We start from the raw sequence: 21,564 nt of genomic DNA on the forward strand, positions 1-21,564 counted from the left end.
CTGAGTCAACGTAGCACCTGGCTGAAGGTGAAGGGGAACAGTAATAAACAAGAGGGGAAATCGCAACAGTGAATAATGCAGCATCAACTTAGAGAAGAGCAGATGCGAGCGACATTGAAACAGCTTCAGACGGATGTAAATGAATTACTTGACGATCAGGAACAATACATACGGTTTGTATACGGCAAGATTAGGGGACAGCTAGAGAGGATGCACCACATGATAGCCTCGGGCGGCGATGCCGCGACTGCACTTGGAAATTGCTCAAGCTACCTCGGAAGCATGGACCATCTCACGCAGGCATATACTGGTTGCATGACAGATGGTCAGCGTAGTGGTGCGGCTGGGGGTTGCTCGCTTCCGGCTGCCTCCACTCCGTTAAGTGAACGTATACAAGGAATGCTGCCCCCGCTACGTAACCTCATGATGGAGGGCCTTACGCAGACAGACTGTACACAATGGGCTGCGTTAACAACGGCCCCAGGCCACGAAGATTCACCAACGAAGTCCCCACAAAAACAATGGGGTGATGAGGGTCAGGTTTGTAGTGCTGTTAATGCTGCGGTGGACTACACATGCTTTGATCCCATCGGTAGTGTAGGTGGTGATGATGATTTGCAGCAGAGTGCAGAAGGAAGCCTACTTTCACCGTATGCATGTGGCGATGACCTCAGGCACGAGCAGCTGCATCAGGGGGATCTGATTGGTCAGGGCACCAAAGCAGACGTTATTCACATCGGCACAATCAACTCGTTATCAAATCAGCATGTCACAACAAGCGTAAGGGTGGAGTATGTAAATGGACGGCCCAAAGCTGTGTCTATCCCCGATGGGGCGCCGGAAGATCCAGAAAGGTTAGGCATTGATGTCCATTCACCGTGCAAGGTAATGGTGGAATTTAAGAGAAAGCGTGTGCTCCAGTTTGAGTCGAAGGAGTATGTTCCTCCAGGAAGTTGTGTGGTTGTTGGTGGTGACCGCGGGGAGGATATTGGCCTCGTAACGTACACTTGGTGTGAAACAACACGACCATTAAGTGGGGGAGTTGACACCTCTTGCGCCTCTGACACCACTAATGGAAGCGTAGGGAGCAAAGGAGTTGTTGTTGGTGTTGGTCTCGCTGGCAGTGCCTTCACGCGTAACATTGGCCTTGGGTCGGGAACTGTGCTTCGTCTTGCTGATGAATCGGACGTTACGCAGTTGCACACGGTACAGGTGGAGTTGGAGCGTCGTGCGATTGATGTCTGTTCGCAACGCGTACTCGAGCGTGGGTTACCCATGACTATCGTTGATGCAGAATATCAATTTGACAAGAACAAGCTTACATTCTTCTACGAGGCACAACAACGCATGGACTTCAGGGAGTTGGTTCGCGACCTTTACAAAACCTTTCGAGCAAGAATATGGATGGAGGCAGTGGAGAACTAAATTGTATCCCCTACCCATAATTCATTTTCCACTACCTTTTTCATAAAATGTGGCGTCCTTTCACATGTAGATCCGGGGCACATTTACGTCACTTTTTTCTATTTTTTTTAAATCCGATTTCGCACATGAACTCTTTGTTAGTTCTTTGTTCCTGCTATCCGCAACCATTTTCTCCGTTTTTATGGTTGTACAACATTACTTGAACGTTTTCCTAGTGGTTTGTGGTTGTTTTGCTTTACTTTCCCCTCTGAGTGTGTGGAAATACTGTAGGCGCGGTTGGTTGCGGAGCGACTACATCATTTCCACCATAACACTTTTCTTTCCTCTCCACGGGGTTTGCTTTATTTTCTTTTTAATATCTGGACGGCGGAGCATATTAAACTCCTCTGGCTCATCACAATTGTTGCGTTCACTGACTGAATTGGATTTGAGATCCGGGAAATCCAACATAAGAGGCGCTGAATACAATAAGATAAGGGGAGAACGAGCTGAACTGCCCTTCACTGTGTGCTCCTTTTCCACATCCCCCTCAACACATAACCTTCAGCCGTATACGTGATATGAAGTGAAGTGGAAGAAGAAGGAGGAAGAGGAAGAGGAAAAGGAGGGGAATTTGTACAAGGAAATAACAATGTGCGTGCGGATATGCTCGCAGAGGGGAATTTTTTTGAGTAGACGAAAGCGAAAAGAAAAGAAAAGGAAGTAGAATGCTATGAGAGATTAAAGCTCACGTGTGATGATGGTGGTGAAGGGCCCTACATGTCGTAGAATTAGTTTTGACCGAAAATGGCAACAACAGCAACAACAAGGATGGTGGATGATTACTTTTGTTGTCTGGAGAAGGAGGGGAGAGGTCGATGAGAAACAAAGAAACGAATAAACGAGTTGTTTGGGTTGATATATATATATTAAACTACATTTATCTGATTACCAAGCGAACAGGAAGGATATTTATGACTTCATGGGGAACTGCAGGTGGCGCACCGCGGAGAATGATACATCTGCTGCGCTGTGCTTATTTCATTTGGTCGCCAGTGGTGGGGCGAAAAAATGAAGCGGATAGGCGTTTAGCAAAGGAATTATACGGTGGGTGTTGGGGGTTATCGTTCCCGTACCGTGAGCTGACAATATCATATTAATTAATTATATATATAGTATCTTTTTATTAGTTTTGTTTCAATAGGGGGGGTTGGGGACGCAACAGCGGCACTTGACAGCAGTGCAGCTTACATGAGTGTGTTATAAGTAGTCGGAAGGTATCTCAATGACGTCCGTTGCCGTGTGCCTTCACATGGCAACACTAATATGGTTGAAGGGGAGAAGCGAAGGGAATATATATATATATATGTGTGTGTGTGTGTGAATGTGTGTTTGCGGAAAGTTACTAACAGGGAGGGAAAGGGAGTAATGAAACTGCATACGCGTGTGTAAGATCATTGCTATGCAGGAGTGGTAATGTTCCCTTTCATGTTGTAGTCCCCTTTTCCCTGACCCTTCCACACCCCGAGACCCTTGTTATGAGGTTTTTTTTTCAATAATAAATGGAGTGGAATATTCATATGGGTCATTAGTCGCACCGCCTTTTTATTTTTTCTCTACCTTCTTAGTACTACGACTGCCACCGAACTGTGATTTTTTTTTCCTCCTCTTCAGTATATGCGTGTGTGTTAACCTACACATTGAAAACATACTTACAAACTGCGCGCCGCTGATTAAATAAGAGCATGTCAGGCCGTGCACATTTTTAATTCCTGAGCATCAATATCAGCATTGCACTTGTTTTTTTTTTTGACCTTTTGTTTGCTTCGCCGCACTCTTGCCTCATTACCTCCCCACCTTCATCTCGTTACTCCATATTTACTTTTTTCTCTTGTGTGTACGTGTGGACGATATATGAAAAAATAAAAAAAAATCTGTATTCAGTTGTTCACAGTATAAAGTCGTTGGGTGCCGTAGCCCTACCGTTGTTGTTTATTATTAGGGCTTCGACGCATTGTAGAAAAAACAAAAGGTTGTAATTTATCAACGGTTGTTTGAATAAGAAGCGGGCAAATACATATATATATATATATATTGTAGCCTCGGTCTAAACAACGCGGCACGATTTTCGTTCCAGCCGAATGTCCTCACGAGCATGGGTTGACGAGGCGGACATCACCATCGAAAAGAATTTGCCCGAATTTATTAAACAGAGCCAAAAACTCCCCGCGTGGGCAAGGAACAATGCAGGAAGCGGTACTAAAGGGGGTTTAGGTGGAGAATCCTCCTCTCCATTTCCCAACTTAAGTGCGCAACTGGCGGGACAAAAGCGTTTCCGCGATCGTGACCTCGATGCACTTCTGGCACGTACCGAGCCGTTACTGACATCGAAGCATGAGCGCCGTAGCACAACCGTACCGCCGGTACTATCTGTACTACCGCTACCTTCTGACGCAGCGCGTACTGTCCATTGGCATCGCAACGGCCAACTGGCCATCGTTGGGGGAAATAATCATGTGTACCTTTTCCATGCCGCTGGTCGTTTTGTTGAGGAAATATCAAAGACTCACGTTGGAAAACGCATCAAGCAAACAACACTAACCGCCACAGGAGAGGACCTAATTATTGTTGGTAACGGAATATACACCCCTAATCTCCTGCACCTCGCTACAGAAAAATTAATCCCTCTAAACTTCCTGTGCACTCGGGAGCTCGCTCCACACCGAAATGGGCGGCGTGACAACAGCAAATATGATTTCCACATAAGTAAAGTCGCCACTCCAGAAGGAGGAGCCGGAGAGAATATTGTAGGTATGGCCCATGGAGCCACCATTACGGTTGCTTCCATCGCTTCAGCTAGTATAATGCATCGCATTGATCTGAGTGACCCCGTGGTAGATATGGCCTTCACTAGTAGTGCTCAGGAACTTACCGTTGCCACACGCAATAAGTTGACTGTCTACGATCTTCGCAAGAGTTCACAGTTTCTTCGTGAGCTGCACGACAAGGGTATGGTTGGTATTACAACATTTGCATGCAGCAACTCGATGGTTGCCGTTGGTTCCACTAGTGGCATCGTGGGACTCTACAGTGGGAGCTCCTTGGCGACGCCGGTCAAGACATTAAAAAATTTAACAACAAGTATCGATTGCGTGGCTTTTGGTGAGCGGAGTAATGGAGACTCAGTACTAGCATTTTGTTCTGGCAGTCAAAAGGCAGGGTTTAGGTTAGCCTCACTTCCAGATTGCCGTGTTGTGCCATCGTTTCCTACTGTGAGTGTGCGACATGACTTCGTACAAAGTATGACAATGGCCCCAACGGTGCCAATTTTGTCTGTCGGAGAGAAGACGCGAGTGACAAACTATGCGCTCTAAAAGTTACGCCAATGTGCGCGCAGCGGGTCAGAGTGGTGTTTTCTTTTTGTTTTTTCCCCCTCTCCCTCGCTGACTCTGCGCACTTGGAACTTTTTTGGTGATTCACGTTCCCACTCTGCACCTTGTTGCTATTGCTGTATTATTGGTACTGAGCACCATTGGCATCATTCGCCAGATTCTTTCCTATGATTGATCGTGGCGTCGCTGCGTACCGCATTGTTGTAGGGGGTGAAAACGGAATTTTGGACCAACGCTGGTGGGAAGAGAGAAGCAAAAGAGAGAAGTGGCCGGTATTCAAGGAGTGAATCAACGAAACAAGGTGAAGTTCGTAGTTAACCGTCGCTTCACGAATAGGATAACAAAAACTGGAGGGTAAGTTACGATTAAAATGCCATTTAAGTGACAGCGGAATATCCCCCTTCCTCGCCTCTCCATGCAAACTTACGCTGGGGAGGCGAGAGTTTGTGTATATGTGCTAAAGAGGAACTACGCGCGGGCAAAAAAGAGGAAGCTTCCCCCCCCCCTTTATTTTACCTGCGTGTCGGTATCAATAGCACTTTTTCTAATATGATACGGATTAAAATATGATTTGAATCGCACCTCTTTTTAAGGTGGGATGTTCAACACGATCACCCCATGATATTGTTGAATATTTACTGACCGCGACGGTCTTTCACACTGCTTCTGCAGTCGTGCCTTTTATACAGTAACTGTTCCGTGGTATATTCTTTTTTGTTGATTCTTCGCTTCCTCCTAACGGTATATTAAGGTTGGAAGGAAGGGTGGGAACACTTCTGTGCCCATATAGACGAATTGGATGGGTGCGGCGTCGTTAGCCACTGAGAAGGTAATATAGTGATAGCAATAATAACACGAGGAGACAATTTTCTCTTTTAAAAAACTTTGGGTAAAGAGAAATAAATTAAAATAAACGCGTATCAAACATATTAAGATATAAAATAAGTACCGTTTGCAGGGCAGGAAAAGAAAAAGAAGCAAACCATAGAAGACAGGTGAGACAGTGCTAGAGTCCATTCATGCGTATTGTAATCGATGTCGATGCGGTTTTACCCATCAGATATGCCGATGACGAGAATAATGTGGACAGCAACTGCAAGCCATTTAATATCATTGAGGACAACTCCCAGTCTGACAATGATGAAGAATCGATTACCAAACGAGGTACGGAGAAGAAACCCGCAGCTCCCGTAGTGCGAAAGAGGTCAAGGCCTCCCTCTTCTCATTCCTCAAGTGCCCTGTATTCAGCTCTTCAACCCCGAAAGAACTGGGCCAAGAATATGTTTCGTGGGGATACACCGTATAGTCTGCTGAAGCGGGAGGATCTCTTTGAGCGATGTAACTACATCATGGACCATGACGATTTCGTATGGTGCAGTGAGAATAACGTACCGCACACGCTCTTTGCCGACGCCGTTACGCAGCTTGAGAGGAGGTACGCCACGTGCTTGCTGGAGACCGTCAAAAATAGAACTGCAGCAGGCGGAGCGAGTAGCGAGGAGAATGTTTCCAATTGGAGCGAACAAACCATGGGTCTCGGTGATGGCCGGGGCTACGGTTTGGCCGGAGGGATAGCATGCGGTGTATGCTCACAGAAAGAGCGTAGTGAGCGAGCGGGTGATCGCTTTCTTCGTTGCAGGCGCTGTGGTGTTCAGGCTCACCTTAGCTGTTGGTACCTCAATCAACTTCCCCTCGACGTGGAAGACTGGTCATGTCCAGCTTGTCATGTTGCCCGCCGTGAGAAAGGCTTAGGTCATTGTTGTGTTTGTCGCCGAAAGGGTGGTGTGATGCTACCGTACATGTCGGGTGTGGAGTGGCGAAGGTATGAACAGTTAGCCAGTCACGAAATACCTAAAGAAGATTCTCCAGCAGCAGCTTTTTGTCATGTTGTGTGCGCCCTTGCATTCTCTGAGTTGTTGATTGATGAGCAACGAAGGGTTGTGCATCCCGCAAAACGAGCTAAGAGGGTTGGCGTTATTGCATTATGTGTCTTCTGCCGTAGCAACAGTGGTGAGGGTCTAACAATGTGTCACCACAAGCGGTGCTTCACCTCCATGCATCCCGCATGCGCACAGATTGCTGGTACTATTGAATGTTACCGCGCAGAGAGCGTGCCAGCGGGCTCAGCGTGGGGTGGTTGCAATGTGTATTGTAGCGATCACTTCAGAGAAGCGCTGAGTGTTGCTGCACATTCAGAGGTGACTAGTGTAAACGCGGAGTCAGCGGCTCTTAAACATGTAACGCCCAGCGGACTGGTGACCCTCGAGAATGATAACCACGTAGAGGGTTCGAATTTGGCTGGTGTTGTTTCTAATTCTGCTGTAGCTCCCTCTCTGGATGCAGTCAAGTTGCGTTGGGTGGAGAAGCGGGCACAGCGACTACGTGAAAGTGCACAGATGGTGGAGGAGATTAGAAAGGGAAAGCGTGACATTTTGTCGGTGCTTTTTCGTCCCGAGGTAGTAAAAGTCTCAGCAACGGAAGTTCAGCTCTCCCGTTTCGTTTTCCTTATACCTGAGCTGCAGCAACATATTAATTCCGCCGTCGAGGGTATATTACCCGTTGTAGATGACGAGTATGAAGATGTGCAGCGATACAGGAAGGTGCAATCACGTACCCGTCACGCTGGAAACACCGTGCAACTTTACCAAAAGATGCAGCAGGTCGTTTCGCACGTTGATGTGTTTTGTGAACTAAGTAATGTTATCCGTAAGCGGGCTGCTCTTCGGCGTGAGTGGGTGGAAACTGAACTTAAAATTTTACATCAGCGCTGTGGTATCGCCGACGACAATTAGCCGCGGCAGTAGTGTTGTGAACACATTCCCCCTCCCCTCCGCTGTGTAGACCATGTACCTTCCGGAATTTAAGTATTTGCAATAGCGCCATGTGTACACCAAGCACAGGGGGCACGGTATGAAGGCGCAAAACAGAAGTAGAGGACCCATTTTCCCACGGGTCTTCGTGGGGTAATATGAATACGCTCTGTATGGCTTATTGTCATAGTGGAACTTTCGCTCCTCTCCCTTTTTTCCTTCTATCCGTTATTTGTTTTGTTGGTGACCTTCGTGTGGAATGTTAAGAGGGGGATCCCTTGCAACCCACCAGTTGCTTACCGCGTTTTGTGGTGCGTTCCTCGTTTTTTTAGATGCGGGTACTCACGCACCACCGACATGCCGTCAATAGGGGAAGTGCGACCCTCGGTGGTCTGACTATGGTGAACACCGCGTATTCCTTCCTCTTTGCATTCCCTGTTGCTGTGGTTTCGCTAGTCGTGCGGTGGCACAAAAAACTCACTTTGAATCAGCGAGCGCTTTGCGTAACTTGCCTGGTCGTGTGGACGCTCGTGGACGTGCTGCGTCTACACTTGGGATATAGCGGTAACCGAAAACAGTACGTGCCCTCTCTAATCGGCTTTTTTGTGATGACCCTTCTGCCGCAGCTTCCCCTCGCCATAGCTTATAACTTAGCTTGGCCACATCTTAGCTCTCTCGACTACGCCACGAGTACAGTGATGATAATGTTGCTCGTAGCGGAGATCGTGTTTAGTCTCCGGGTGATCGTTCGACTTATTCGCAATAATCGCATAGACTACTATGTGTATGGGCCATACCATGTCCGGGATCTCTACTAGCTGTCATAAGCTTAATGTTACTCATATTGTAACGACTTCCACAAACGCTCACGTGCTTCATTCGACGACAATATGGTGTTGCTTGTGGCGTTCAGAATATTTTTTACCATCATTGAGTGTACAGTATACTACTGCTTAAAGTGTGTCATTTGTTTCTCCACGATTGTTAGTAGTGCGACCTGGCGCGTGAGCCAGTGACACACCTGATTTTGTGGGCACGTGGTGGAGGTGTTCACAATGTTTTTCATTCAAATGTCTCTCCTTATTTTCGACGTTGTGGGTTGCTTTGTTTTGTGGGTGCATATGTATATATATATGCAATGAACTGCAGGAACGGTTAGGGACGGTGAGGGACTAAAGCACCGCGAACCTTCGGACTCTGCCACCTTTCCATTGCAGCAGCAACAACTGCACCAGGAAAGCATTAGCCATCGTAAAGGATTATGACGGAGCGTACCGACACTATTCGCGAGTTGTTCCACAAAAGCAGCCCCTATCGCCCCGGTGGCGATGACTTCGCTGAGCTCACTGCTCTGAAATCTCACACATTTTACGAAACCTTTCAGGTCGTCACATCCACAGCAAAGGTCGCGGTGCGAAACACGCGTGCTAGCATCAAAGCAGCTCTCCGCGCCATGGAACAATTTAGCCCCGCAGTTTCAGATCAAGAGAGTGCCTTACTGTTACAGGAGGCGGAGTTACTCGCGGCTTCCGACGCCATAAAGGAACTCATTGCATCGCTGAAGAACGCGTGTGTGCAGTCGGAGAAGTCTGGAAGCCGGTGGGGTGCTGCTGTGTCAAGGAAAGGGGATGAGGCACAGGACGCTAAGACTGGGAAGCCGTCAAACCAAATGCTTTTGCATCTCGAGACAGCCCTCGAGGTTGTCGGGCTATGCACCGGTCGATGGAGGCTTTTGCTGGCCCTATGCAAAGAGGAGCTCATCTTGTATAAGCAGGAGATGTTCTCTTTTGGGCGTATTGGAGTACTTTCTTGTCAAGATCCAGTGAAAGAAAAGTGTGGGGACGCTGAGAGTTCAATCAGCAGGCGCGAACCGGACGTAGAAAGACCACAAGAACTGGACCTGCCAATTGGCTGTAGTGTAGAGAAGCCAAAAGATGCAACCCAAGCGGTTATGTCGGTGGTAGACCGTGTCATGAAGGAGGCAGCGAGGAGGGTGACGGTGGCACCGCTTCCTCTCAATAGCGGTGTATGGTCAAAAATACGGGGAAACAAAAGCAATTGCAGGAACGTCTGGAACGCGGATATCTCTGAAGTTCCCGTTCCTCAATTCGAGTACAGTTTAGAGGAGCAGCAGCAACTAAGGGTTGAAAATGCGATGCTGGAAAAGCATCAAAGACTAGTCTCCGCCGAAGATGCGAAGGCTGTTGAAGTCTCTGTTCGTGAATTGTCGCAGTTGACCTCCCTCATCAGCGAACGAGTCATTCAGCAGAACGAACAGTTCTCCATTCTTTTGAAAAATACTGAAGCGGCGCAGAACAACATGCAGCGAGGAATAGGCGAAGTTAAGCAAACTCTTACGCATTTTTGGAACCCAACCCGACAGCTGATAGCAGTTCTGTGGACCAGCATCATCGTGCTTCTGTTAGCCAACTGGATCATTCGCTAAGCTATATCTGCGTCTAATGCAGACGTGGTGGTTGGAAATGACACAACCGAGGGGGTGAGAAAACCTCGTGTGGAGTCGTCGCGTAATGGTTAATTAAGTGCATGTACAAAAGACCGCGTGATGTTGCACGCGTATACTTATCCATACTCACTGCTCGAGTTGTTAGTATCTCCTACTTTTTTCGGTGTTATTCCCTTTTTTTCCTTCCACGCCTTTGGTTACTGTGAATAGCACTGGTGCTGCCCGCGTGCGGTGCTAGCCTACAGAAGCGACAATATCGATAAGAATCTATTTTTTCGTTTACATAACGGCGCAGACATTTTGACCTACTCCCGCTCCTTGCTCACATACAACAAGGAAGCTGGCTCGAGCTGCGATGACGGCGGGACTCGTTTCATCTTTCGGAAGGTGTGGCGGGGCTGCAGCTGCGCTTTCTACGGTGCTACACACTCGTCAGCCACTTCCATTTGTTTTTTTCACCAAGTGGGCGATGCACGACTTTCATACCTCCCGTTGGTCCCGCGCCAGGTCCGATTCACAGCTTCGCCGTACACATCTTGGTAGGAAGTGTACTGAAACACCCATGATGGAAATGGTTTCGGTAAACCGTTACGGCGGAAATGCAAAACGTGAGGCGTTGGCACTGGCTTTTCGTACGTACCGTAGTGTGTGTCAATCATCCGAGACCCTGCAAGCTGGACGAGAAGCCGTGTCTCAAGTTCAACTGGATGACTTTGCATTTGGAGACGACGAAATGGAAGAGGTTGCGACCGATTTCGCATGTCTTTACCTTAATGCCACTGTGCTTTTTGTGTCTCCACCCTCGGAGGAGATGATGGTGGGACTGCTCTCTTGTCTATCAAAGGTGCTGCACAACTCATTCCACTGGGAATGTGTCCTCTCTGTGCTTGTTGCATTACTGCATCCAGAGGCAACATCTGCCAGGGTATTTGTCACAGCTTTTACCATGATGCTACGTGAATCACTGGGCGAAAGCGTACCAAAAACCTTCTCACGTGACGGTGTAGTGTTGTTGCTGCTTTCCGTAGCACGAGCCACTGCTATATTACGTGAAAATGAAGCGTCGAGTAAAGATATGGTCTACCTCCTTGCTCTCCAACAGAATGCCTTGGTGGAACTGTGTTGTACACCGGGAGCGGCCCCTTTACCACGGGAGGAGCTACTTGTTCTAACGGACGCCATCTGTTGGCGGTTTGCAGCCACCGGAGGGTGCTTACACTTGCGTGAGCCGTCACTTGACAGCGTGGTGAAGCAGCTGCAACTATCGAGTAAGGCAGTACTTGATGTGCTGGTGGTGTCGGAGTGCACAAAACTTTTCTGCGCTTCGTGTTTAGCTTTGGTCCCGCCTAGTTCAGAGGGGAATCCGCGGCCCCAGTGCCAGCACCAGTGGCAGACGACGCTCGATCCCCTCGTTTCTCATCTGGACCGTTTAGTCCGCGTACACTCCATTGTAGATGCTCTCTGTGTGTTCGTTGGGCTTTCGGTAAATGGCGATGCGAGAGCCCGGTATCGTAAATATCCATTGGCACTCCTGGAGCATCTACAGGAAGAACAAGACGTGGGAAATATATTTACTGAGTTGTTGAGGAGCGGCGGCAGCGATGTCTTCGCTGCCCTGACTAGTACCTTAACTGAGTTACGCAACAGCGGAGAGGATGACTTAGCAGATGCAGTAAGCCCCCTGTTAAACGCACTCTCTACAGAGGTACCGCGTGCGGCAGCGTCGTCCTCGTGACACACGTGGAATTATACGTGCATACCCTTGCTCACTCATCACACACGGAAAACCAGCTATTGTTTGCCGTGTGCAATCTGTAGAGAATATTCCGTGCACAGTTGCACCTTCTTCATCTGTTAAATGCTGGGTCTTCCGCTCTTCCTCATATGGCACACCAACACATGCGTCCCTTTTGTTTACAAAACCATAGAAAGTATTCAATACACCGTGGGCAGGCTGAGCACATCTGCGAAACGAGTTAAGGCAGAGTTCTCCACACGTCGTAGGGAACAATGATGGCCAACAAGCGGTTGGGCCGACACGCCTCGTCGCTTCTCTCTCCTTACACGATGGTCCCAACGCCTATTGCGGCAACAGGGTCTTCATGTCTTTCACAGAGAACATCAGTGCCCTGCTCCCGCGCGGCACTCTTACAGGCCAAATGCTTTTCTTCTGAGAGACTCGCACGCCTGTTCGCGTTGGAGCTCAACAGAGCTCGAGCCGAGTACCGTCGCACTCCCACAAAGGCTCAGCAAGAGGCCTGCTTACGTACCATTGCAAGCGTGCCCCTTCAGCAGGTTCGTGGTCTTGATGGCAAGACGGTGGCACAGTGCTTAACCACCCTCGTGACGCTTGACGCACCAGCCGATATGCCAATTATTCATGATTGTGCGGTTTGGATTTCCGTACACCCTGACGCGTTGTCACCCCATTCACTCGCACAGTCACTTTACTCACTTGTGTGTCTAGAATACAGTGACTCGGCAAGTGTTGTGTGCGCTGTAAGGCAACAGCTGTTGAGTGCTATGGAGGATATGGCTGCCAGCAGCATTTGCATGGTGCTTGCTGCGGTGCTAACATCGTATGCCACTCCAGCGCGGGGACAACTGGCAGCCGGCGCTGGGAAAGGGAGCGAAGAGGGAGTCAGCGGCACGTTACAACTCCCCATGGATATGTCTCAACTTGCAGAACGTGCACTGCCGTTCATGGACGAAAGCCTGGGCTTGACTGAGAAGGCGATGGTTGCTGTGGCACTTGGGAAGTACCTTTCTCAGACAGCTACAGCAACCTGGACGGAGGGGCTTATTGCTGACCGTATAATGGCTCAGTTATCAGCGGTTGTATGGGGTTGTATCCCTGGTGCTGAACTCTCTGTTCTATCGATGGCTGATATTGTTGGTATCGTTTCTGTCTTGCATGTCGTGCCGTTACCAATCCGTGATTCAGTTGCAACTGCAGCTCTACAGGAACTGAAGACTCGTGTGTGTAATCAGTCACTAGAGTCGTCACGAAGCGTTGTGCAAGTGGCCCGCGTCCTCAGTTGCCTCTGTAATGTTAATAGAGAGAGTGTGTACTACAGTGCCTCGCAGGATGTCTTGGAGAAGGTGGTTTCTGCACTAGAAGCATATGTTGCTAGTGATGCCATTACACTAGATGCCGCGGCGAAACTTCTGGAGGAGTTTTCCAAAATCACCGGAAGTTCGATTGCAACGCCCCCTGCATTAACAAGGTACCTAGTACGCGCAATCAATGGCTCTAAGGAGAAATGGGATGCACAGTCGGTTCGTACTGTTCTCAGTGTCTTTAGCAAAGATAGTAGTTTACAGGCAGATGCGCAAGCCCTTGCGACACGTCGTGTGGAGCTCATCAAATCGAAATGTACCGCAGGAGCGTCAGTGGACGCAAGCGATGTTGCTGCTTTGCTAGTGGAGGGTATTGTCGATCCGCATGCAGAGTTGCTTGCAGAGACAGTTACAAATAATATCAGCCGATGGAGTGTATCACAAGTTATGACATTCCTCCAGGCAGCTGCGCGTGTCAACGGTAAACCTACAAATGCTATTATGCGTGATGTGGCGTCGAAGCTGGTACCATGCATGGAAAAGGCCACAGCAGCGCAAGTTGCGGCAGTAATGTCATCTTACGGCCGTGCCCGTGTGAGGAATGATGCTTTCTGTGCTGCGGTCACCAGTCGCGCTGCTCTATTAGGCCCAGAGCTGACCCTACAGCAAATAAGCACGATACTGGGAGGTCTTGCTGCCGTCGAGTATCGTGATACGAAGCTGTTTCTTGATGTGGCACCCACAGTTATCGCTCAATCTGCTACAGCTGACGCGACACAAACTGCCAATTTGTTAGCAGCATATGCCAAGATGCTTGTATGGAACTTCAAAGTGATTTGGTCACTCGCTGAGCGCGCATCGGTTATCCACGAACAGTTCACGTTAACACAGGTGTTTGCTGTGGTGACATCACTTAATCGCATGGACGTACAGCACGACGTTTTGGTGCAAGCGTTGCTTCGGAAGGCGATCCGATGCGCCTCGGACGATCCCAACTTACCGCTTCCCGATGTGGTTATGATACTGAGTGCTTTCTCTCGCAGCGGTGTATGGGATGCTACCCTTTTCGCGGACCTAGGAAAGCGTGTGGTGCAGCAACAACAATCTCTAACACCGGAAGAGCTGGCAGAAACTTTGATGGCCTTTGCACGTGTCGGTCTCACCCAGTATAACATCTTTGACGAGCTGACACTTCGTGCTCTTGCCGTGGCCCCTACATGCTCACTTATGGCACTGGCGAACGTGTCAGTGGCGTACGCCACTATTGGGTGCAAGCATGAGGAGCTTTTTTCGATTATTGCAGATCGCTTCGTGAATCAAAAACTCGACGTTCCGGCTGTGACAATTGCCTCGGTTCTAAGCGCCTTCGCAGCGATTGGCATTCGGAACGATCGGCTCTTCATTGAGGCCATTCCACGCGTGCGCCATGTCGGGCAATACGGGACGCCGAAGGATATAACAAATGTGGTGTACGCATATTCTCAAGTTGGCCTATGGCACTACAAATTGTTTGTAAGGCTTGCTGACCGAGCGGTCCAGCTCCGTGGCGAGTTCCGTTGCGACCAGCTTGCGCGGCTGTTGGAGGCTTATGCCCGTGTTGACATGAGGTATGAAAAACTCTTTGTGGAATTCTCTCCACGTGTTCAAACAGTGGCCCATCTTCTTACAGCGGGCGAGATATCGACAGTTGTGAACGCCTACGCAAAGGTGCGTGTACTTGACACTGCAGTGTTTAAGGCTTGCGTTGACCGAGCGCAGGAGGTACTGAACTCATTCGAGCAGAGTGAAGCCGCACTGTTGGTGGGCGCGCTGCGAAAAGCAAAGTTCGATCATGAGGGTCTCGCAGTATCACTGGGAAAGATGTTCCCCGGTATGATGGCTTCACTCCAGCAAGTGGAGGACGAAGAAAGGGAAGTGGGCACAACTCCGGCGGGCGGCAACGAGGGTGACGAAACAATTTTGGTAAACTCGAACGATTTGGGGTCATCAGTGGTTGAGGCAGCCGATGGGGGAGCATCAGCGTGAAAATCTTCAAATGAGTAAGATGAAAAATAGGGAAACATATTGCTTTCTATTTGGATGCAATATCCAACGCCCTTTTGCATACACACCGACTTTTCATCGTCGTTATACCTACAGGAACTCCTTTCACCTCCCCCATGAGCAAATGGTTCCGTGTTTGTTGCAAGAACTTTACTTATAAGATGTAAGTGTTGTAACTAGTGGTGTTCTTTATGTTGTTGTTCGCGGACCACATGGCGGATGAAGCTGTCTAAATTGCCCAACTACGGGGGAGTTGAATTGAAAGGTTCTAACTAACTCCGGTGCCGAAATCGGCTCACCCAGCACATATGCATGTGTGCATATTGCTGCTTGTCTTACCTTTTTTTATGTGCGTGGGTTTTCTCTTCGCGACCATTTGTTCGGCATTTCTGCGCGGCCCATCGTGCGGCAGACGTTTACCCATTCTGGTACGCACTTTACTTTTTTCAACATCGGTTTCACCTTTGTTCAAGGTTTTTTCTACGCTTTCCGAAACTCTTTTTACCTGTATTCCAGGGCCGAAGCTTATCCAGATAATAAATAGGGCGATGAGCTCAAGGAACTGCAGCCTTTCGCAAGGTAGGTTACTCTCCCGGCAGAAGCGCCCACTAGTTGTGGCACAGTTTCTCAACAAAGTTCCAATAGAAGACCGTCATGCGGCTACAAATGCGCTGCTTTGCCTGGGACTCCGCGCATACAAGATGGTCCACGCCACCACCCCTCCAGATATGCAAACACTACGGTCTGCGGTTTCTGCGGAGATCTCCGCGGTAGCCAGCGGATCTGAGGGCTTAAATGACCAAAAGATAGATGAAGGTACAGCAAGCGGGCGCCAGCGGGGGGCTGTAGATGACGTTGATGCGTTTCTGTTTGCACGCCGCGAACGCGGACAGGCGCCTTCATCCTCGCCCCCTGTGGATAGGCGTTTGGAGGGAAATACGGAAGAGGAGGAGTTTTACACGCGTATCGAGAGTGTAAGAAATGTTGGCGAACCCTCATACCACGATAGAATGCCCCAGTTGATGGAGGATGTTGATGTATATTCTTCAAGTAAGAGCGGTGCGGACACCAGGGCGCTGAATCGATTGGCTGGCGACGGAGGTGAAAGCGACAGAGCTGCGGGCAAATCGGGGTGCTTCACTGATGTGCTTGATTTTGTTACGAACTGTGCCGTAGGAAGTTTGTCATTGTGCACTCCGACGCGCTGTCGAGAAGCAGCGAATGTCAGCTCCTCCCCACCCGCTAACTGTTACAACGCTCCAGGTTCCGAACAACCCAACATGGGACACGCTTCACCACTACGTGCGAGTGGAAGCCAAGACCTCCCTCTCGGTGGAATGAAAGAGTTTAACATGAACACAGTGGTGCCGTTGCTGGACGATAATGGTGTTGTTTATCCTGTTGAATTCATTCACCATCTAATGGCCCGCATCAAAAGCACACGCGGCGTGCGGGAAAACCCCATTCTTGTTGCGGCCTACATGCCACAGTCGTTGGCTGTCTACACATTGCAGGGAAGCTTTGGGGATCTTTACAGAAGCCTTTTGGTTTCCTACCATGTTTCCATGTGGTGAGAACGAGATGTTCCTTAGTCTAGTCGGGGATGCGCTCCAATTTCCTCATGTATTGTTTCGGATGTTTTTTGCTCAAAGGATGCTGTTTCCACTTGCATGTCCCCCACCTAAGTCCGTTATAAAGTTTTGTGTTTTTCTCACAGTTCATCGTTTCTTTTCTACCCCTTCAACATTGATAACAAAAGTGTGCTCGGCTGTTCGCATTATCAGTGGCGGCGAGGGAGGTGCAGAGAACGGAGACTACTTCCGTAAGTCTTTGAATATAATGACTGACGCCAGTAAAACAACCAAATCTGTTGAGAACGCTAATATCCCCACGTTGACATTTGTCACGGGGAATGCCGGTAAGCTTCGCGAGGTGCAGGCCTGCCTTGGCGGCTACGTCACGACCGAATCGGTGAAATTGGACCTTCCAGAAATACAGGCCTCATCGGTTTCACGAGTGAGTCGAGAGAAGGCTCTCCTTGCGTACGAACGGCTAAAGAAGCCGGTGCTCGTAGAGGACACTGGGCTGTCTTTTGAGGCTCTGGGAGGAATGCCCGGTCCATATGTCCGTTGGTTCCTCGACGCTGTTGGACCTATTGGACTCGCCAAAATGCTCAACGGCTTCGAGTCCCGCAGCGCTCAGGTGGACTGCGTCTTCACCTACTGCGCCTCACCGGGAGAAGTGCTTCAGTTCATCGGGAGCAGTCGCGGCAGTATTTCAATGGTACCACGTGGCGAAGGTGGTTTTGGGTTCGACACCATTTTTATGCCAGACGATGGCAATGGGCAAACATTTGCAGAGATGTCGGCAAGCACAAAAAACACAATATCACATCGGGCCAGAGCACTGGTGGAAGTAAGGAAGCATTTTGAAAATAGCAAATAGGGTGCTGTTGTTGGTGTGGTGATCGACATGGGAAACGACACACTGAGGGAAGTTGATGCGGTTGTGGTATCGTTGCGCCTCGTATGTGTGACTTTGGTGCGGACTCATTGGTTCTACAGTCGGCCACGATCATACCAGGACTCCATGGTTCGATTTGAGTTTGGTGGAAAAGTGTACTGCTCCCCGTCATTTGAGGGGCAGTGAAAAGCAGGGAATGGGATGTTCACCCGTAGAAAAGACAAATGCGGAAACTGCAGCTTTAAACAAGATTCTGAGGTTCTTTAAGTTTTTTTTTGTGTGTGTGCACGACAGCGTCATGCAAGGAAGCGATGACTCCAATCGACTTCACACGCGTGCACCGTGTTGCGTCGGAAGCAAGCCACACAGCTACTCTTACCCTCCGTCGATAGGCCGTGTCCGAGGCATGTGGGAAGGTTACCGCACGTTGGATTGTTGATATGATCTTGTGGTTTGGTGCTCGTACTTATTGGAGTGGAGCACTTCTCGCGGCTGCGGCAACGGATTGCTCCTCATACAACCCATCTAACTGACTCTCTTTTACCTATCGCACATTTTCCCACATGTATACCTTAACTTCATCTCCTGTCCTTAGGATCAACTAAAGGGGGAACTAAAAAAGGAGTGCAAAGAAACTTCCCGGGTGTATCGCGGAAGAAAACAAGGCGAAAAGCAAGTGAAGTATTGTTGGAAAGATCATACCCACACGTTCCTGTAGTAGGTAACCATCTGACATTTTGGAATTGCAATTTTTCCCATTCCTCGGCCGATATAATGCAACGCTGCACACCAGTTTTGCTTTTGCTGCTGTGCTCTCTCTTAACCCTTCCCAATGATACGGTTGCACGGCCCAAGATGAGTCGAAGAGAACTGAGAAGATATCTCCCTCGGGAACCACCAGCAGAGCCCTCATTTCATCACCTTCGAAGCGTAGTCTTGCTTCAACGCACCGGAAGTGAGAAGGATTCAGTATCAGAGTGTAATGGAGAAACTCCATTTCCCACGGGAGAACCGGTTTTGGTCAACACAACACTGGCCGACGGCACCAAACGTCGGTTCGTCATCTACGTTCCTAGTTCATATGCCGAGCGGAAAGAAAAGGTTAGCCTGAAACTTCTATTTCATGGCCTTGCGGGTGATTGTGCCACCTTTCTTAACACTACAGGTTTCATTCCGCATGCAGAAAAGGATGGCTACATCTTAGCGAGTGCTTGTGGAACTTCCAGTTTGATGGGTGCTGGATGGAACGCCGGTGAGTGTTGCCTTTTCTTTAATGGCGCCGCCCCTAATGACACTGAGTTCGCGAAACACATCATCGATGTTGTATCATCCAAGGCGTGCGTGGACCGGAATAAGATAATGTCGGTCGGTTACAGCAATGGGGCAATGCTGTCCGAATTGCTTGCTTGTCAGAACCCTCCTATTGTGCGAGCCGTCGCTTCTGTTGCCGGCACTCTGGCAATGTCTCCGGGTGGCGAAGGCGGTATCGCAGCGTGTGCAAAGATGTTGCGGGGTGGTGAAAGCGGCTGCAGGACTAGCATATTGAAGATTAATGGCATGCGCGATGGGTACGTCCCATTTCGTGGGAGTTCTTTTCTCAATTTACCGGCCATTTCTGAAAATGTCAAGGGTTGGGTCAGTGCCAACGGCTGCCGCGGACGCGGAGTCACAACAATTAGCAATAGCAAGTTTCGGAACAAGGTGTACAATGATTGCAGTAGCGAAAACGGTGTGCTTTATCGGTTCTGGTGCTTCATACACCGACTGGCACATTTTCCTACTGGATTAGGGAGCAAAAAGAGTACCGATGTGAATACTAGTGATGCCAATGAAAAAGATGCAACTGGTGAAGATGCTCCAGCAACCGAGACTTGTAAAAAAACTGTTGTCGAGTCGGTTTATGCGTTGGAGGGTACTCACGAGTGGCCCAATAAAGAAAATTTCTCGGCAACGGCCTATATATATGAATTCGGAAAGCGTGTACTCGGCAGTTATTGAGATGCTGCTTGTGTTAGTGGAAAAGTTCGAACGTAAAACCCACCGTTTTATCCGTCTTCTTCCTTTTATTTTAAATTCGAATTGAACTAGAAGGAAGGAGCTCAAGAAAGAAAAATGGTAATTTGTTATAGTTTGTGTTTGTGTGTGTGTGTGTGTTTATTCTCATGTTAATGTTCATTCTTGTTTTAACCTGTTAACAACAACTGTAATTAGTACTGTTGTGACAAGTATTTTATTATTTTTTTTCGGTGTGGCGGTAGCGAGAATAACAAATTTTCCTCTCCCTTTCCTCCCTCAGTTTGTCCCCCTTTTTTTAATTTCACCCGTTAAGTTAGACGTAGCAAATGTGTAGGGCATGTTGTAAAATCATTATTATACGAGCGGGTTTTAAGACATGTGGTCGTTGTATTAACCTACGGTTTCGTTCCCTTGATTGAGAATGAAGCTGTAGAGATGGGAGTTAATGTTAATGAAAACGTCAGAACGGGAGTAACCTCACGGTAACACAAATCACGTTGCGAGTGGGCTGCCGGAAAGAAAAAAGGAAAAGTATAAAATAAAACAATACAAAACGAAAAAAAGAAACGGGGATGGGAGCTGAGGAAACGCGCTAATCTTCCTTCCTGCCTGCGGGAGGGGTGTTGGTAATCATGATGATAATAGTAATAACCGTGAAGATTGTAATGGTAGAGCTTGGGGACGCGTAACGAGCGGTATTGGTTTCCCCTTTTGTTGTTTTTGTTATTACTACTTATTTGTTGGAGTACCTACCGTGGTTGTGTTTTTTTTTGTTATTTCTTCGGTTGTGTTTTCTCCACTTAGGTCGCTTCTTTACTTCGCGTGCCAAGGAACAACTGAGAGACTTGCCACCACTTTCGCCACGAGTGAATATGGTGTTCATGATCGAATGAAGGGAAGCATGTGAGATTGTAAGGAAGCGATCAAAGCAAACGTGGGGTAATCTTATCTGTTTTCATTAACCGCGCTATTATAAATATGAAGTTCATTTTTCTTTAAATATCTGCGATCGCTAATGCTAAACATCATATTATCACTGCTGTTATTATTTTATTCAAAGTGAGCTGACGGCACTAGCGGTGGCAGTAGGAGGGAAACATGCCAAAATCGAAGCGAGCTACGATTGTCCCACTTACGAAGACGCGTTCGAAAACGCGTGAGGAGAAGGATGAACTTATCAACAAAATTCGCGATGCACTCGACGACTACACGGATGTTTATACATTCGAGCTCTCTAACATTCGCACGAACATCCTCCAGCAAATACGCGAGGAAAGGCGCAATGACAGCCGCCTCTTTCTCGGAAACAACAAGCTCCTTATGATCGCTCTTGGCCGAGACGACTCCAGTTCGCAGAGACCTAACCTACATAAGCTCAGTAAGTACCTTACCGGTTCATGCGGACTGCTCTTTACCAACCTCCCTCATCAAGATGTGAAGGAGTACTTCAAGGGTGTCAGTGCGGACGTGTTTGCTCGGACTGGGCAAGTTGCAACTTGTCCCTTGCTTTTGCGTACGGGGCCTCTCGCACAGTTTCCACACAGCATGTTTGATCACCTCTCACGTCTCGGGCTTCCCATCAAACTGGACAAGGGGGTCATTGTTCTGCTGCGCGACACGACAGTGTGTGAAGTGGGCGACACTCTTACGGCGGAGGCTGCTCAACTTTTGAAGTTGTTTGGCATTCAGTCAGCGGAGTTTAAACTAGAGCTAACAGCCCATTGGGCGAAGGGTGTCGTCAAACGAATGTCAAAGAAAAAGAAGGAGGAAGAAAATTAAAGAGTGTCAGTGGGTGCAGCTACAAGAACAGGCAAAGAAAAATGGGTTCGCACAGTAGGGGTCTGAGAGCAGCGAGGAAACAGGGGAACAGCGGGGAATGCTGCGCGTCATTCTTGGGGTGAGGTTCGGT

At 48.6% G+C, this 21,564-nt stretch overlaps 11 protein-coding genes across 11 annotated transcripts, besides 3 other annotated features; all 11 read left to right on the top strand.

Moving 5' to 3' along the window:
* Nucleotides 1-75: 75 nt before the first annotated feature.
* Tb10.6k15.0380 (hypothetical protein, conserved) lies at nt 76-1,425 on the top strand (the record flags this gene model as incomplete). The annotated part of the gene is made up of 1 exon (XM_818120.1): nt 76-1,425. One exon carries the CDS (start codon nt 76-78, stop codon nt 1,423-1,425), a length of 1,350 nt encoding a protein of 449 aa, XP_823213.1.
* A 567-nt stretch (nt 1,426-1,992) lies between these two features.
* Nucleotides 1,993-2,037: a repeat region.
* Nucleotides 2,038-2,557: 520 nt separating this feature from the next.
* Nucleotides 2,558-2,579: a sequence feature (AT_rich).
* Nucleotides 2,580-2,757: 178 nt separating this feature from the next.
* Nucleotides 2,758-2,801: a microsatellite.
* A 744-nt stretch (nt 2,802-3,545) lies between these two features.
* On the top strand, nt 3,546-4,778 carry Tb10.6k15.0360 (hypothetical protein, conserved; the record flags this gene model as incomplete). The annotated part of the gene is made up of 1 exon (XM_818121.1): nt 3,546-4,778. The coding sequence occupies one exon, from the start codon at nt 3,546-3,548 to the stop codon at nt 4,776-4,778; it is 1,233 nt and encodes a 410-aa protein (XP_823214.1).
* A 1,037-nt stretch (nt 4,779-5,815) lies between these two features.
* Nucleotides 5,816-7,588, top strand: Tb10.6k15.0350 (hypothetical protein, conserved; the record flags this gene model as incomplete). Its single annotated transcript, XM_818122.1, has 1 exon — nt 5,816-7,588. One exon carries the CDS (start codon nt 5,816-5,818, stop codon nt 7,586-7,588), a length of 1,773 nt encoding a protein of 590 aa, XP_823215.1.
* A 350-nt stretch (nt 7,589-7,938) lies between these two features.
* Tb10.6k15.0340 (hypothetical protein, conserved) lies at nt 7,939-8,424 on the top strand (the record flags this gene model as incomplete). Its single annotated transcript, XM_818123.1, has 1 exon — nt 7,939-8,424. The coding sequence occupies one exon, from the start codon at nt 7,939-7,941 to the stop codon at nt 8,422-8,424; it is 486 nt and encodes a 161-aa protein (XP_823216.1).
* A 443-nt stretch (nt 8,425-8,867) lies between these two features.
* Nucleotides 8,868-10,052, top strand: Tb10.6k15.0330 (hypothetical protein, conserved; the record flags this gene model as incomplete). The annotated part of the gene is made up of 1 exon (XM_818124.1): nt 8,868-10,052. The coding sequence occupies one exon, from the start codon at nt 8,868-8,870 to the stop codon at nt 10,050-10,052; it is 1,185 nt and encodes a 394-aa protein (XP_823217.1).
* Nucleotides 10,053-10,428: 376 nt separating this feature from the next.
* Nucleotides 10,429-11,808, top strand: Tb10.6k15.0320 (hypothetical protein, conserved; the record flags this gene model as incomplete). The annotated part of the gene is made up of 1 exon (XM_818125.1): nt 10,429-11,808. One exon carries the CDS (start codon nt 10,429-10,431, stop codon nt 11,806-11,808), a length of 1,380 nt encoding a protein of 459 aa, XP_823218.1.
* A 275-nt stretch (nt 11,809-12,083) lies between these two features.
* Nucleotides 12,084-15,158, top strand: Tb10.6k15.0310 (hypothetical protein, conserved; the record flags this gene model as incomplete). Its single annotated transcript, XM_818126.1, has 1 exon — nt 12,084-15,158. One exon carries the CDS (start codon nt 12,084-12,086, stop codon nt 15,156-15,158), a length of 3,075 nt encoding a protein of 1,024 aa, XP_823219.1.
* A 326-nt stretch (nt 15,159-15,484) lies between these two features.
* Tb10.6k15.0300 (hypothetical protein, conserved) lies at nt 15,485-16,750 on the top strand (the record flags this gene model as incomplete). Its single annotated transcript, XM_818127.1, has 1 exon — nt 15,485-16,750. The coding sequence occupies one exon, from the start codon at nt 15,485-15,487 to the stop codon at nt 16,748-16,750; it is 1,266 nt and encodes a 421-aa protein (XP_823220.1).
* A 7-nt stretch (nt 16,751-16,757) lies between these two features.
* Nucleotides 16,758-17,621, top strand: Tb10.6k15.0290 (hypothetical protein, conserved; the record flags this gene model as incomplete). The annotated part of the gene is made up of 1 exon (XM_818128.1): nt 16,758-17,621. The coding sequence occupies one exon, from the start codon at nt 16,758-16,760 to the stop codon at nt 17,619-17,621; it is 864 nt and encodes a 287-aa protein (XP_823221.1).
* A 792-nt stretch (nt 17,622-18,413) lies between these two features.
* Tb10.6k15.0280 (hypothetical protein, conserved) lies at nt 18,414-19,637 on the top strand (the record flags this gene model as incomplete). The annotated part of the gene is made up of 1 exon (XM_818129.1): nt 18,414-19,637. The coding sequence occupies one exon, from the start codon at nt 18,414-18,416 to the stop codon at nt 19,635-19,637; it is 1,224 nt and encodes a 407-aa protein (XP_823222.1).
* A 1,116-nt stretch (nt 19,638-20,753) lies between these two features.
* On the top strand, nt 20,754-21,434 carry Tb10.6k15.0270 (60S acidic ribosomal protein, putative; the record flags this gene model as incomplete). The annotated part of the gene is made up of 1 exon (XM_818130.1): nt 20,754-21,434. One exon carries the CDS (start codon nt 20,754-20,756, stop codon nt 21,432-21,434), a length of 681 nt encoding a protein of 226 aa, XP_823223.1.
* Between the last annotated feature and the right edge of the window lie 130 nt (nt 21,435-21,564).

This window comes from Trypanosoma brucei, chromosome 10 (assembly GCF_000002445.2).
Source record: "Trypanosoma brucei brucei TREU927 chromosome 10, whole genome shotgun sequence".
Taxonomy (NCBI): Eukaryota; Euglenozoa; class Kinetoplastea; order Trypanosomatida; family Trypanosomatidae; genus Trypanosoma; species Trypanosoma brucei.